This window comes from Cupressus sempervirens, chromosome 6 (genome assembly GCF_028749045.1).
Source record: "Cupressus sempervirens isolate cs-2001-9-10 chromosome 6, ASM2874904v1, whole genome shotgun sequence".
Taxonomy (NCBI): Eukaryota; Viridiplantae; Streptophyta; class Pinopsida; order Cupressales; family Cupressaceae; genus Cupressus; species Cupressus sempervirens.
In genome coordinates, this window is record NC_143123.1 from 439,926,755 (window position 1) to 439,943,140 (window position 16,386).

At 39.0% G+C, this 16,386-nt stretch overlaps 1 protein-coding gene across 6 annotated transcripts in view; it reads right to left on the minus strand.

The window, feature by feature from the left end:
* The window catches only part of LOC149552946 (Pre-mRNA cleavage complex II protein family), an 84,752-nt gene extending 72,345 nt beyond the window's left edge, over positions 1-12,407 (minus strand). For 2 of the 6 annotated variants that reach the window (XM_089788495.1, XM_089788490.1), the window contains exons 1-4: positions 12,277-12,407; positions 10,938-11,831; positions 10,650-10,747; positions 10,433-10,466 (exon numbers count right to left, since the gene is read on the minus strand). In XM_089788495.1, coding sequence (XP_089644621.1) covers positions 10,433-10,466; positions 10,650-10,747; positions 10,938-11,809 — 1,004 coding nt within the window. In that variant the 5' untranslated portion in view covers positions 11,810-11,831; positions 12,277-12,407. Of the gene's footprint in view, positions 1-10,432; positions 10,467-10,649; positions 10,748-10,937; positions 11,832-11,910 lie in introns of all 6 variants that reach the window. The other 4 variants (XM_089788496.1, XM_089788493.1, XM_089788492.1 and 1 more) reach the window with 4 other exon arrangements.
* Between the last annotated feature and the right edge of the window lie 3,979 nt (positions 12,408-16,386).

Sequence of the window (16,386 nt, forward strand, 5' to 3'; positions counted from 1 at the left end):
TCTTGCATGATAGAGGGGTTAAGAGGCATGATGTCTCTTTTCAAAGGCTTCCTTGCTCTTTGATATGTGTCGCAACTCATAACACTTTCTCTCACATCATTGTATACTTTCGGCCACCACAACCTAGTAACACCTTCCACGGTTGTGTCGGGTCCCATATGCCCTACTGTCGGACCTTCGCGGGCTTCCCTCAGCACACTTGGAACTTCTTCCTCCATAACACACTGTTAGAGTACTTGATTGGGTCCCATTTTATATAGCAACCCATTCATTAACTAAAATTTTCTACTCCTCAAGACCAATTTCCTTCTCTCTCGATTGCATCTGCTTAGGGAACTGCCCTATGGAAAGGTACTCTCCAATACTTGTGTACCAAAATGGTAGAACTTCAATTTTGAAGAGATGTCTGAAAAGTCGTCATTGACACCTTCTGGCGGCTCCCCTGATTTGATTTGAGATAGTGGATTGCACTTACATGGCTCTTCTCGGGCCGTACTATAATATTGAATGTGAACTCCTATAATAGAAGCAGTCATCTGCTTACCCTTCCCTAGATGATTGGCTTATTTACCAGATACATTAGGGCCTAATGGTCCACATAACAAACAAATGGGGTTGCCAACAAATAGTGTCAAAACTTTTGTATGACATAGACCATCCCCAAGGCTTCCCTTTCCATCGTGTTGTAATTCTTCTCTGCCTTCGAGAGAAGTCTACTCACGAAGTAGATAGGGTGGTCCAACTCATGGTCACCCGTTTGTGCTAATTAGCCCAGATGGCAAAATTTGATGCATCGACATGGACATGAAATTCTTTGTCCTAATTGGGGTATGCCAGGATGGGTGGTCCGCTAGGCGTGTCTTTAGTTCCCCAAATGTCTTTCCTTGCTTTGTTCCCCACATGTATGGCTCCCCCTTATGCATTAGCTTATCTAGTGGATAAGACACGTGGGCAAAATTCTTAATGAATCTTCGATGGTACCCAATGTACCCCAAAATATGATTTCACTTTGGTCACATCTGTAGGAGGTTCAATCTCAAGAATCACCTGTACTTTACCTGGATCCATCTTTAATCCTACCTTGCATACAATATGTCCCAATAGTTTTCCCTGGGGTACCATGAACCTGCACCTTTTAGGATTAAGTGCATTTCTCACCCGTCTGCACCTCTCTATGCATTCTCGAAGGGCTACTGGATGTGTCTTTAGCACTGTAGATGGACCAATCGTCCAAGAATGCCTTGAAATTCCCCACTGACATTTTATCAAAGATACGCAGGATGATCCTCTAAAATGTTATCGAAGCTTAAAGAGTCCAAACAGCATTCGATTGTAAGCATACACTCTATCTTCAACTACGAAGGTCATCTTGAGTTTATCCTCTTCGACGATGGATATTTGGTTGTATCCAAAGCATTCATCCATGAATGAGTAGATTTCGTGTCTTGTGACTTCCTCCATAAATCCTATCTATGTATGGTATTGGAAATGGATCCTTAATGGTGACAACATTCAGGCACTTCAAGTCCACACATATCATGGTCTGGTTTGCTTCCTATTTCAACGAGATAACAATTGTGGATACCCACTCACTCGTTTGCACCCGAAATATGATCCATGCATCTAACATTCGTGCAAGCTCATCATTCACTCGTGCAACATAGTTTATATTCATGTTGTATGGCCCTTCCACACTAGCATTGCTCCTTGAACCAGCAGGATCCCGTGGACACATAACTCCAAAGGGACACCCTTCAAGTCTTTATATGTCCACGCGAATACATCCTTATATTCCATTAAAAAAATTAATGTTATCACCTTCCGGACAGGGTTCTAGTCATCACCCACAAGGATGTTCTTGGGGTTAGCTTTGTCCCTAAGATTCATGACCTTGAGGGAAGGTTCCTCGTATCTAATTGGTTTCTCTTTATCAAATATGTGTGCAAGTGTTTCAGTTAACCGAGCATCCTCTTCTTTGTATTCTTTGTACTCTATTGGGAATGAGTGCTTTTCCTCTGCTTCATCCACCTACAGCATATTACAGTGGAATAATTCAGTCTTCCATTTGTCAATGGAAGAGTCTGTTTACTGAGGCTAGGTTGTTTCCGTAGCATCCTTCTATTTCAAGAACTCCTTTATTCAGCTCCATATGTTGCTTTCCTTCGTCCACCTCCTTCGCTTCAAACTCTGATGAAGACGCAAAGTCTTCACTGACCATTTGTGTCCTTAGGTCAATTGTGAATTTTTGGCCACTTCTTCTATAAACAAAGTATTTCTCTTCCAATCATGGTTGACCCTAGCTTGCACCAACCAACCCCTTCTAAGGATGGCGTCGTGCCCTTACCTTTTTAATGGAATGACCACCAAATCGAAGACAAAGGGCTAAGTAGCAATCATTACCCGTTGTGCCATTAATGTACCAATGGGCTTGATCCCACGTTGATCAACACCTACAAGTTAAAAGGTTGGCAGCCACAATGTAGGTCGTCCCAGTCTCTTCCATGTTTCCTTTAGTAGTACATTAACACCCAACCCCCTGTCGACAATGGTGTCTATCAAGATGGTTCCAAGAATACCAATCTCTACCACCACTACATGTCTACCTATATTTACTACTAATCGCATCAAGTCCTTTGAGCTCCCTAGAAAGTTTTCCTTCCCGAGGGGCTTTTCTCCTTTGTTGTAGGTTCCCTTCAACTCCATCCCACTTGACACCTATGAGGGCAGTGTCATATTTAATAGGGTTGTTCTCAATTGCGACATGGCTACATAAAGGTCTTTTAAATTTTATTGGGATTTTCATCTGCATCACTTGCCATATTATATTTTGTTCTGTCTAGCCTCTCTCAACGAGGTGTTGGCAGTGTCATCTGTTTCTCTTCTCTCTCTCATCATCTTATTTTTTTCTATGTTTGCCTTTGCTTCCCGTATCCTCCTCTTCTCAACCTCTGGATTCAGGTAACTCTCTTTCCTCGCTTGCCCTTGGGTGACGGCTAACACCTCCTCCCTGTTGCCTTTAATGTTCAAGAGATTCACCCCATGCCTTGGACATTTTGCATCATCATGGTCTCCTGGACCATACCACCTACAAAAAATTGTGGTGATTCCCCCCTCGACAGTCTCTAACAAAGTGGTCGCCCCATTGGTTACATGTACAGGCATTGTATCATTGGTTGTTTGCTTGCATCAAATTGAATGTAGCTACGCCCCCCATTATTGTTATTATTTCAATTACCTGTACCTCCTCATCGGTTATCATTGTAACCGTCAGATGATGTCGTATAGGTCCTGTTCAGGTAGATGTTTCCTACGTCAACAAAACCTATCAATGGCTTTGTGTCTTCATATTCTATAGAAATTTCTTGGTGGAATGACCAGCTATTTGGTAAATCTCGCAGAATTGTTTCTTCGGGCAGAAGCCCGAGTATGACCTTAGCAATTCATACGCCCTTAGTATGACCTTTACAATCCGTACACCACATGTCCCCTTTGTCACTCCAGCTAGTGTTGCCTTTCTTAATCTTAGCCTATCCTTTTGCCTCTTAATCTTAGCCTCTCATTCTTTTGCCTCTAAATCTCGAACATCCATTCATTTCTAAAAATCTGTAAAAGGAGGCCCTCTCCTCATTTCAACACACATCTCACAAACACATACCTCTATTTTCTTCTTTCATTCTAGCATTAACTTATTCTTATCTCTCTTTTGTGCTTTTGCATTACCATTTAGCATTATCTTGTTCTTTTATTCTTGCATCTAGCTTACTAATCTAGATTAATTAGCAAGGAGTAGAAGTCTTTCATCTTGCTAGTTTATCTTAACTTTACTTACATTCTTGCATCTCTTGCATCTCATCTTAGCTTAGTCATGCATATCATTCTAAGTTAGCTTCGCATTTGCATATCATCATGGAGATCTTGGATACTAGCATCCTCATTGCTTGATATCATTCGAATCTTCTTGCAGCTTGCGAGGGTCTCCTCTATTGGGTTCATTTCAAAGTCATCATCATTATCTACTTAATTCTTGCACGTCATAGATAGGAAGCTATAAGCTGCCATTTGGGACTCCATATTCCATTGGAAATCTCAAATAGAAGAATTTATAGAAGTGTCCATATTTTCAATACACACCTTAATAATAGCTCACAAGGTAAGGGTGAGTGAGTAGCCGAGTTGGTGTGAAGCCGAGTCATAAGGCGTAGTGTTAGGCTTATGATCCCAGTGTTATGCATCAACCACAGTTCGAGTCACACTAGATAACCACGAACCCTTTTGGCCATAAATGGGTCTGATGAGGTTAATCTTACCACTTCTTCTTCTCTTACGGCTTCAAATCAATGGGAAAACCCAGAAGATGGATGGTGGAAATGCAACTTTGAAGGGGCCTGTAAAGGCAATCCAGGGCCTTCAGAGGTAGGCTTTATTATTAGAGATGGAAATGGTCACCTAGTTGCACTAGGGGGGAAAAGACTTCAGGATGGTACTAATAATGTTGCAGAAGTAGAAGCAGCCCTGTTGGCAATTAGAGCTTGTAAAACCTAGGGGTTACCAAGTTACATGTGGAAGGTGACTCACTCATTGTTATTAACGTTGTCATCAAAGGTAATGTGGAAGATGGCATCTACAAAACTACATCCTCAACATTAACCAAGATTTGGCCACTCTGGAGGATTTTAGAATCACGCACATTAACAGAGCAGGTAACGCTGAAGCAAAAATTGGGCACCACATCTCAAAATGTCTGAAATAGTAATTGATGACTTCACAAATGTAAAACGGAATGATTTAACTCTACGAAACTCCTTGGCTGCCTCCCACAATAGGACACATCCTCAACCTCATTAAATGCATATGTAGAAAGGTTTAGTGTTAAGTATGCCACATTCAAATAATTAAAGATGGATGTGACAGGCATTTATGGAGACACAACTCGCCACCCTTATTGCAGCTTTTTAACTTCTCCTTTGGAGCCAGCAAACATAAGGCTTTTGTGAACTACTGTTGACAATTGCTGGGTGAAGAAATGGAGTCTTCATTCACTCTGAAATGTGGAAACAACAAAATTCATTTCATGGAGTCAGTGGGAAGGCACGAATGTATACATGTTTTGATTTGTTCATCCTAGACTCAAAGATGTGATTGAATTGCTGCAAGTGAGATGCTTTTTCTAGTGAAGAACCACCACCACACCAACACAGATGATTACTCCATTATCATGGCATGGGCATTGCAAGTGGGAAAGTCAAAGGACATTGTGTGGCTTATGATGCACCAACTCGTTCTGGAGCAAGCCCTAATTGGATTGGAGGAAATTCTCACTAGCTCTGCTCCATCTAGGGAATTCATTTAGGTACAAAAGAAATTGGCATAGACAAAATCCCAGGTACAAAACTTACACATTATAGACCTAGAAATCGAGCAAATGAAAGCGAGGGTTGGATGGACTAAAGAGGCCAGGCTCAAAGAATGCCAACAAGCTTGTGTGGTGGCCAACCAAGGGGACAACCAATGGAGTGAAGCCAGGTGATCACCATGCTGCAGGCAAGGATTGAGGGCTTTGTCAAGAATGCTTACAGACAACCCTTTAGTAGGGATGGTGTGTGGGTTTGGTTGTGGTTTGATGTTTGAGGATTTTGTCCTTCTATGTTAAAATGTTAAAAGGTTTTAGTGTTTGGTAACAGTAGTCGAGGAGTTTCCTATTTTGGGGAGTTCGTATGTTTGCTCCTACAGCAAGGTATTTTCAGAATTCTGGGTTTTTGATTTCTTCTTTGAAGTTAACTTCTACAAAATCTATTTGTTTATAAGCATCTTTTTTAATTCCTCCATTTTTCGTTTCCGATAGTTTGAACATACAAATATGCAAGTGTGCTTCTAGTTCGAGATAACCAATGTAGTGCCTCTCATGTTTGCAATCTGTACCTTGTCTGCTTTTGATTCGAGAGATACTTGATACTCTTATTTTATGTACTTTAAGATAACTTGACAGTCAAACGTTATACTTTGATTTAGTATCATAGATGCTATACTGCTATGCTGTTTAGTTTATCATATTTGCATGTTGATGCCATTTTGAGATGACAATAGATCTATGATAATATCTGATTATCTAGTATTTGGACATATTTTCTAATTATGTTATGTGATGGATTTTATGCTATGGTTATTTACTTCATTCTTGTCTCTTTATGCTTTATGCGAACGTGAGTGATGTAAATGGATTAATTAAGTATTTAATGCATTTTGCTTCGGCTATGATATTATATGCAATTGCACTTGATCGTGTGTTTTAGTATGCAGGAATTATATCCTTGGCAGTGGCACATGGAGTTAGTGATTCAGCTATTCATATTTTACCAATGTCGTCCCTGTATGGTCGACGTATCCTTATTTTAATTGTTTAAATTAAAACCTTTCGGTGATTATTAAATCCAAACTCATCTGTACTATGTGATTAGACCAGTGAGCATGTCTATGCATTTAGAGGTTCGCATTGTCGCGAAAGTTGTTAAGTGATTTTCTGTTATTTTGGGTTTTCAGGCTTTTAATCTTCTCAAATTTAATTTCTCGCAGCTTTGCCTTAGGTGAATTTCCATTACAAGGAATAACCTGTTTTCGTTTGGGTTGATTTGGAGTCTAACTAGTCTAACTAGTCTAACTAGATATTTGCCCTAATTGACTATTCACTCGAAAAGTGAATAAGTATTGAAAAAGGGAATTGTTTCCTTACTTTTCAATTTTACAATTTGGAAATTGGAGAGCTTTTCTAAAATCCTCTTTCTGAAGGATTGGATTTTTGTTCGTTCTGAGAGCTATGAGCTTGGGATTTTCGCGAGATCAGTCTCGTTGGCTCTGGCTCGGGTAAACCTTGCTTTGCTATGATTTCTAGCAGTTTTGGCGAGCGTTTTAATTTATTGTGTGGGTTTCAGTTTCAACCCCTTTTGCTGTCAGGTAGGGCTTTACAGTTTTCTTGTTTCTGCATCATTCCAACTTCTGTTTTTGGTAGCAATTTGATAGGAGGCTGAGAACTAATGTTCCCCTCTGTTTCTGTTTGTTGGTTCTGCCTAGTTGGTCGGGTATGAACATTTCTCCTGTTTTTTGGGATAGGGGTTTGGGATTTTGCACCGTTATGCTAGTCATTTTTGCATACAGTGTCCAAACCCAAATATTATTGGATTTTTGAGGTTTTTGTACCCAAAGGCCAAATAGGTTTTAATTTCAAAGTTTTCCAAGTTTTTGGGGTTTTTACCTCGTTTTGCATGTCATCCTGTTTTCTCGGGATTTCTTGGCATTAGTTTGGTCGTGGACCTGGATCATCCATTTGGATGTCGGTCTTACCTTATTTGCACTTTTGTGTTGCATTGGGATGTGTGTCGCATCCGTCCTCCCAAGTTTGTTTTCGGTTGAGCAAATTTCTACATTGTGTTCTCATCCAATCCTTTTGTTATGATCTTCGTGATGGTGGTGCGCCACACACGAGTACGTGCACGTACAATTGTCGACTAACTTGCAAGGCCCGATCTTCTGTGGTATTCCGAAATTATGATCATTGGGGTTGGGTTGGGAATTTGCATGCCTATGAGCACTCAGCATGGCTAGGGTAGGGTAACATATGGAGGGGCTTCTATCCTGCAACCTAGTGACTATTTCCCATTGGTTGGAAGAAGAAGTTTTATATAAGTAATAAATAAATTAAAATACTGGGTGGTAATAACTATAAGATAATAAAATGTTTGGGTTGTGCGCCTTCCATTGAGAAGAGTTGTTGTCTGGGTTGTGCGCCTTCTGTTGAGAAGAGTAGCTGCCAATACTAGCTTGGACTTTTGGATGCCAAGCGACTCTCCATGATGTTAGCCCCTACTTAGTAGCCCATTGAGTGCCTAACCAGGACCTATAGTTTATGCATTGTCTATGTTCTTGGTTTCTGTCATCATACTGCCTGGAATGTGTATTAGCCATGTAGTATGCTTTCTTGTGATTTATGCTTTCATTGGGATGCTTGTATATCATGTTTAGATGATGTTAGTTATTGACACATTTCCTTATTACAATGATTAGCATATGATAGATGATGTTATCCGTATTTGTAGGATTATCTTATGCTTTACTACTAGCATGTTAGATTTCCTTATGCTTATGTTGTAGCACATTTTAGCAGTGACGTCCTTATATGATAGTACCGACGATCTGATCGGTAACTTGGGATGTTACACGCAGGGGATGGCTAGGGCCCATGATGGTCTTATGATGCTATTATGGTTGGGAGGAACCGCGTACTTAGTTTGGTTGTACTATTAATTGCAATGTTATTTTTGTTTATTGTGATGTTGTTTTGGTACACTGCGATGTTTCCTTTTGTACTTTACCTTCACTACTTGTTAGATGGTTACACTCTTTCAATATTGTGTTCGGGTGTTTATGCCTCGAAATGTGGATCCGGTACTCCCCGATGTGGAGGGACTTCATTCCTTAACTTTTTACATTATTTGTTTTATGGCTTGTTGTCTTGGGATCTCGCATGAAATCGTACTTTCTCACGCGAGGATGCAAGATCTCGCATGGTGTGTTGGATTTCTTCACGTGGCATGCTACACATCTTCGCACGAAAATCTATATGCTATTGGTCCTCGTGCGAAAAACAGGGGGCATCTCTGCTGGTTTTCAGGGATCAATTTTTGGGGATTCTAGTACCCTTTGGGTTTACTTAATTTACCATGCCTTGGCAGATCTTTGATTCTTAGTATTGTTGTCGTTTTGGATTTCCGTTTCTTGTTGTGAGTGTGTCAGTTCAGGTAGTGGCGTTTGGAGATTCGTTGGTTGCCAGGATGGTGGTTAAGTCTTCCATTGCAATCTATGTGATCCGTGTATGATGTTGTCATGTGCACTCATACTTGTAAAAAAAAAAATCTTAGCTTGTATTTCATCCTTGTTCCAAGGATCTCCAGGCGGGGCATTACAACCAGTTTCCAGTATCTTCAAGGTTATTTGTCTCTGGCCATAAAGGGTTTCTCAGTTTACATAATTTTAGGGGGTAGGTGATGGATGGTACTGTGTTCAGATCAAGTTTTTTGAAGGTGAATTACACAGGGATGCTTGGAGTCACAACGCAGCCACATGTCTTGTCTTCATGGTCCGGCATCACCAATTTTGAACGTTGTTGCAGAGACATGAAATAGAGGGCAATCCAGTAATGTCAACCGTGTTGTAATGAAACTTCTGGTTCAATAGTTCATGTTTTTTTCTGTGGGCTTGGTTTACAACTCATTGTAAAATCTGCCACAAGAACCTCATGAAGTTTTGAAACTTGAGGTCTTTTTAATGTAATGAACTTTACTCTATCAATAAAATAAAAACTTATTACCAAGAAAAAAAATAGCTCACAAGATGTAATCCCTGCCTAAGAATCATATATATGGCATAATGGGGAATGCCAATTCAAGCTAAGATGACTATTGCAAGTAGGGGAGAGCAAACATTAAAGTAAGAAAAGATCCTCTTTCAAGCAACTAAAGTGTGATCAAGTAACAACCTTTTGGTTATAGTTTTGATATAGACAGCAGGAAAAATGTTTGTAATCACAAAAAAGTCCTGAAGTTCGTTCCCCCAAGAAAACTCATATATCTAACATGTTCGATGGAATTGGCCACTCAATAAAGACAATAATTTATCTAGATGCACATGATACTCTATTCTCATCAATGAGAAAGTCCAGTTGAGTAATGTTTTCTAGAGGGGCTTTGTCCTGACTTTGAATTGATCTTGGCAAAGAAGATCAATAATGCTTTATAATTTCACCAAGTGGCCAGTAAATATGATGTCATACATCATGATGTCATCTGGATAAATGACAAAAAATTGTCACAATGGAGTCTGAAAACATCATTTAAATGATCATAAATGTGTCAAGTGCATTGGTGAGGCCATAAAACAAGGCCAACAACCAAATGCAAAGGTCTTGAAAATTTATCCTTCAACAGAGCTTCATAGAGACTTCATAATACTAAAGTCAAGACACTGGAGTATTTGGCACCCTGTTGTTAGTCGTGGTAAGCGGGTAATAATTCATTGCTGTTTTACTTTTTAATATCCTTCTTTGGCACTGCATGATGTTAGACTTTATACGCATTCACATTCGTGTTCCTTCTTGACCCAACAAATCCTGTTATGTATATACTGTTACATAAACATTATAAACAGACCATGAACTTTATCCAACAAATCCTTGATGCTTAAACAGTTTTAGGCTTTTAGCAAACATGGTGATTTGCAAGCACTATTTAAACTGTTGGTATGTATCTTCCCTAGAAACAATAAAAAGGTATGCCTCTTTGCATTATAAAATTTTATTTCTAAAATGCCAAAAAAATCATTTCAAGAAATAAATCATTAGTAGTAAGCAATGCACTCTTGAAAATCTGTCAGATTCAAATATTACCTTTCAGGAGTTCTCAAACAAAGAATTGACAAATCTGCAAAAATATGCAACGATTTGATCAGGATGAAACTTCATACATATCATTGTAAAAAAATATAACCAAAACATTTTAATCAATCCTCTTACTAGGACAGCAATTCGCAATTTAAATCTTATATTTTCAAAAAACAAAAAGGAAACAGCAAAACAATGATAGAATGTAAGTTAATAGATGCACCAGGATTCGGTATCTCTACAATGTGAAGGGATAGGCATCCTGGCGGTGTAAACTCAGGCTGTCCTACGTCAGTATCTAAATAACCAACTTTCTTATACCTGCATAAGCAAGGTCATTTATTTAATCAGCACAATCCAACAATATCATCTGCATTCCTATCAGTGAGTATATTAAAGCTTGAGCTGATCCCACGTGTACCATATAATCACCCAGAAGACAAGTTCGTTTCTCTAGCCACTGACAGAACACCCCGAACAAACTAAGTTTTTTAAAACAGTTTAAAAATACCTTCTTAACAAATTATTGAGGAGAAAACGTGCAAAAGTGGTCTTCCCAACATTTTGTGCTCCACAAACTACTACAATCGGAGGAGCCGCAAAGCAATCCCTAGAAGATTTCTTAAGCCGATCATTGTCTGAAATAAACTCTACTGCAGAACGCCAATCATCAGGTATGACAATCGTATCTGGGGCCAATTTAGCATGTGGAAGACACATCCTTTTGATCCCTGCTAATTCGTCCTGATCGCCAATCGCCCAACTATCTACGAGTCCTTCGGAACTGTCCATTACACCAACTGCATTAGATTTCCTAGAAGTGATTTCATCATAAACCACAAATTCAGGCAATGCTTCACTATCTTCTTTAATCTCTGCAATGTTACAGTCACTAGGGTCTGAAAATTGTTCCCCTCGTCTCTTATTTGAAGGCCATGCCTTCGGCGATTCATTTTTACCCTCTGCAACATATCTCGGCAAGTTTTCATTCCCAATTTCTTCATGGGAAGGTACAAATTCTAGCGGTTCCTCGGTTTTCTCATCAACTCCGTTATCTTGATTAAATATTATGCTTTCTTTCTCATCTCTTCCCGAGGCAGCTGCAGATTCTGGCATATTTCCCTCTAGCTCATTTGTTCCATCATATTGACTAAATTCCGTTGTGTTTCCGCTCCCATCTTCTTTATGGGTAAATGTAGATTCCGGTAATTTCCCCTCTTTCGTATCAACTATATTCGTCTGACTACTGCATTCATGCAGCTTCCTTTTCCTAGACAGTGTCTTTGCAGACAGTTTCTTCTTGAGTTTCGGTATTTTATTAGTCTTAGACAGAAATTTAAACTTGCGAGTCCTTGCTAGATATTGCATTTTAAAACCCATCATTTTGACGGCTGCTCTTTAAAACCTGCAAACAAGATAATAAAAGATGGTATCTTAGCTAAAATAAGTTCAAGGAAAAAAAAAATACATACAACAATAAAGACCTGTTGTAGCCCTCCGTTAGTTCTCTGTCCCGGAGTAATCCTCTTTAACTGGAGGGCATTTAACAAATAATCTGCCAACAGAAAGAAAAGAAAAGAAAAAGAGGAGAAAGAGAGAGAGACAGAGACGGCGCCTTCTTTTGTAAAAAATGCATTCACCATTGACAAGCCATTAACCGAGACTAGCCCTGATGGCAATTCATCCCTTGATGGATCAGAGTTTTACATAAGCTAACTTCAAAATTATTTAAGCTAGTTCTATTTCCTAATATTAATTGCTTCATCGTCTTAATCATCCTTCAGTAGGTTCGATTCCTCTCCATTGTTGATCAATTTTGAAGCTCATGCCAAAAAAAAAATCACACCTACCTCCAATAACTTCAAATATTACTTTATATGTTCGTTATGGCGATTGAACTGTTGAAAAAAAACGTTTGCTTCTAAGTTCGCAGGCTGTTTGAAGGTTTTGAGAGTTGGAAATGGGTCTTCTGCAATATGGGTTTTAGGAGCTAGGTTTATCCCGGTAAATCTTCTTTTTTTCTCGTAATTTTTATTATTTTTATTATTATTATTATTACTATTACTAACCCTTGCAGTGTATTTGATTTTTTTGTACGTTTTTATCAAATTAAATGAATTTGGAAGTCTCTCATAACTAATACTAATTTATTTGGAAGTCTCCTCATAACTAATACTAATTTATTAATATGAAATATTTATTAGGGGGATTCAAATGTAAATATTGTATAAATTGGTATATTAAATCATTGATTTGGATGATATTGTAAAGGTTAGTTATGATCACGATGATCATGATGAATTTTTTTGGTTTGTCTAGTTAATTTCTGAATAATAAATAATATTTTTGAATTTCAAATTAGTGTAATTTTTAGGTGCTAATATTTGTGGTCATTTATTCTTTTTAGTTAGAAATGTTTATGTTGTGTATAGATTTCAAATTAGTCAATATTAATTTAATATAAATGTATTTGTTGTAGTCATTAGAATAGTATTTTTCTACATATAAATTTTGACATGGCATTATTTATTTTTTAATTAAAAAACAACCAAACAAGAGAGTTGGCCATTACAATAGACAAAACGGACAACTACCAGCAAAGCACTAGCAATCAAAAAAAACCCCAATGCTTATAAACCCAAAAACATCACCGAAAAGATCAGGAAAAGAGTTTTAGCAGGCATCAAACTACTATTGCCTGTACCATAACAACATAAACTATAAAAGTCTTTAAATAAAGGCACAACCGCCTTAAAACTATCAAAGTTCTTGAACCAACAAACTAAAAGCATGGAAAACAAAGAGGAAAAACCCTAATTGGGCTTCTTCTCATCCTTCCCTTTGAGGAGGATGTTAGCCCAATCCTCAGTTGAACAACATTTTAGTATCTTTGTTGGTCAGATCTCCTTCTCGGTTATCTTTCAGTAGGTGCAAGGTAGTAACTGCAGCATGTGTCACCTTAATTGTGAATTTGGCCAAAAGTCTCATTCTTTCCTCTAGGGCATACACTCTCTCCCTCAGTTCTTTGCCAGCCAGTTTCTAAGCCTCCTCAGGGCCCTCCAATTTACCACGTTGATTACCATCCATCAGATCCTTAGCAACTTCCTGCAAAACAAGGGGGTTAGAGATAACTTTATTTAAGGTTAAAACCTTAGCAGATGAGGACATCGTCGTGGGGGAGGGCGCTCTTTCCACCGTGTCAGGGAACTAGTCCCGCATGAGGTCCACACATCCCACCGCAATGGAAGCCAAAACATGAGTCATCTTTTTCCCACCTTTAGTCATGCCTCCCAAGCCAAACATTGAGGAGTCTGAAACCTCCACTTCCTCCTCCTCCATATTCCCCCTTCCATAATTTGAAGTCATCTATTTTAACCTTTGTTTAGGGTGGACCATCTCCTCTGAATCAGAATCCTCCTCCTACGAGGCCCCAGACCTCAACTTCCTTTTAGTATTGGACTTAGCAATTCTCCCAAACCTCCTCCTACCTCTCCTCCCCTTGTCCTCTGAATCCTCTAGCTCTTTCTCCTTACCTTTCTTCTTCCTCTCCGCATGGGACCCACTAGGAGAAGGTTAGGGGGTAGGGGCTCTAGGTCCCATGATTCTGAGTGGGATTTGGTGGGGACGGGGGTTAGGGTTAGCTAGGATGTCAACCTCAACAATCCTGGGGGGTAACAGGGCTAGGTGAAATTGATATAGGTAGACATCAACCCTTGATGGAGAATAGTATAATTAACCCCCTTTCTCATTTTCTCCTTAACATCAACAACTATATCAACCAAATCGTGTAACAAAAAAAATAGGATAGAAATGTGATCCCAGTGTTGAAAAGGTTCAGAAGAGGGAAATGATAATAGTAGCAAACATCATACCTCCCTTCCAGCGTTAAATACTTCATTAGCATCAAGCAAACCTCGTTCCACGGCTTTGGAAGCTTCTCCCTCATAAGCCCTCCCCTATGACGAATGGGTTCTTCACCATCTAGGAAAAATGGATTTAGGCTTGCCTCATTAGCTATCCTCCTCACCTTCTACCATTTACTCCCCTTCATAGCAAGCCCCGTAGCCAAAGAGATAATCTCCTAAAAAATATGGAACAAAATCTCATTAACAGTAATCTTTTTATCCTCCCAAGAGTTAAGAAATTATAGAGAACAACTTTCGTCATATCTATTTAGCACCTCCATGAATGGGATAAACCCTCCCTCTTTAAGCATGTACCAAACCAGTGGTTTGCGAGCACTATCCTCAACCATCGAAGGCTCAATGTGCAAAAGACCACCACCCATCTCAACATCTTTCACCAAAAAAATCTCCTTTATCAAAAACCAAAGAAAATTACTAACAATGTAGTCACACTTAGGCAAAAAAAATGGTGGCTTTAAGTATTCATAAAGGCCTTTATTGTTATGAATAGTCATGTCACATCTTTGCTGAGTTGTCACGTGTTGATTGCCTTTACCCCAACTCCAATCTTTTTCATCATTCCCAATAAACCTTTTAAAATTTGAAATTTTACTCAACACCAAGTACGAGGACATGTACAATAAAATTATTAAAAATACACCCATATCATACTTCAATATCCTTTCCCTTTCAAACCATGCGAAGTAATTATTGCATATACACCTTTCTTCATACCCTACCATCTGTCAATAATGACCCCTCTACTTTAGCCCACTCATCAATGAGTTGTCATTATTAATCGATAAAACTCTCCAACTAAACTTAGTCATGATTTTATATCTTTGTTCACTAAAACTCTTACCAAGTTTGGTAGGACTCTAAATTCTCTCCAACACTGTAGGCCCTGCATGCTCAATCCTATCGGCGCCATCCCATCTGCCACCCTGTTTCCCTACCAAAAAAAATGGCAAAACTCAAATCTTTTTTAAATGATCAATAAATGCATGATATTTTCTACGACTCTTTTGATTGCCCAACCTTCATTCATGATGCCTTTCACGATATCAATTATAATTTTTGAGTTGCCTTCAATCTCCACATTCTCCATCTAACACTGATAACCATTTTCAGACCCCATAACAAAGCCATAGCTTCCGCAACGTTATTCTAGGCATTCCCCATGTATCCAACATAGGCCAAAAGCATTCTTCCCTCGCTATCTCCAACTATACCTCCTTTAATCGATCCCTCCTTCCTCGCAACTCCATCAAAATTAAGTTTAACCCAATTCTCGCTAGGGGGTTTCCATCTTGTCCTTTTCCTAGGGAGTTGCTTGGAATTATCTGTCTCGAAGAACCCTTCTTTAAGGTTCCAGTTTCTAGCAATCTTTTGTTCCATCTAACTTGGGGGGATCCTCGGTTTCTTCCACTTGCAGCTCATCATATTCTCCACCGAAGCTTGCATATAATATATGTAACAATCTCCTCACTTATCTCTTCATTTCTTAAAGCTCTATTGTTTCTCTCCTTCCAAATACCCCAACAAACATGGGGGGGATAACTTTCCACATTTGGATAAGGAGGGGGTGGGTAAATGGGCACTGCCAGCTCTCAGCAAATTGGTCGATCCCAATATTAAACACCCAAAACATATCCAACTTATGTAACAACCTTCACCATATGTTAATAGCATAGCTACATTCTAGGAATAGGTGTGGAATATTCTCTTCCACTCTCTTACAAAGGTAGCATCTGTTGGGTAATTGGAACCCCCTTTTCCTTAGATTATCAATGGGGAACATCTTCCCATGTATGGATGTCCACCCAAAAATATTGACCTTCGAGATCAAATGGCTAAAACAGATTTTCCCCCAAAATTTAGGTTCTAATTCCTTATCAAAAATTAACTTATAGGTAGAACTTACAAAGAAATCCCCTATCATGGTCGCCTTCCAAATTAATGTATCATTTTCAGCCGCTCCCATGATTCTATAACCTTTGAGGAGCTCATTTAGTTCCTCCACTACCGGCGCACCATTTAAGAAGTTCTATTGCA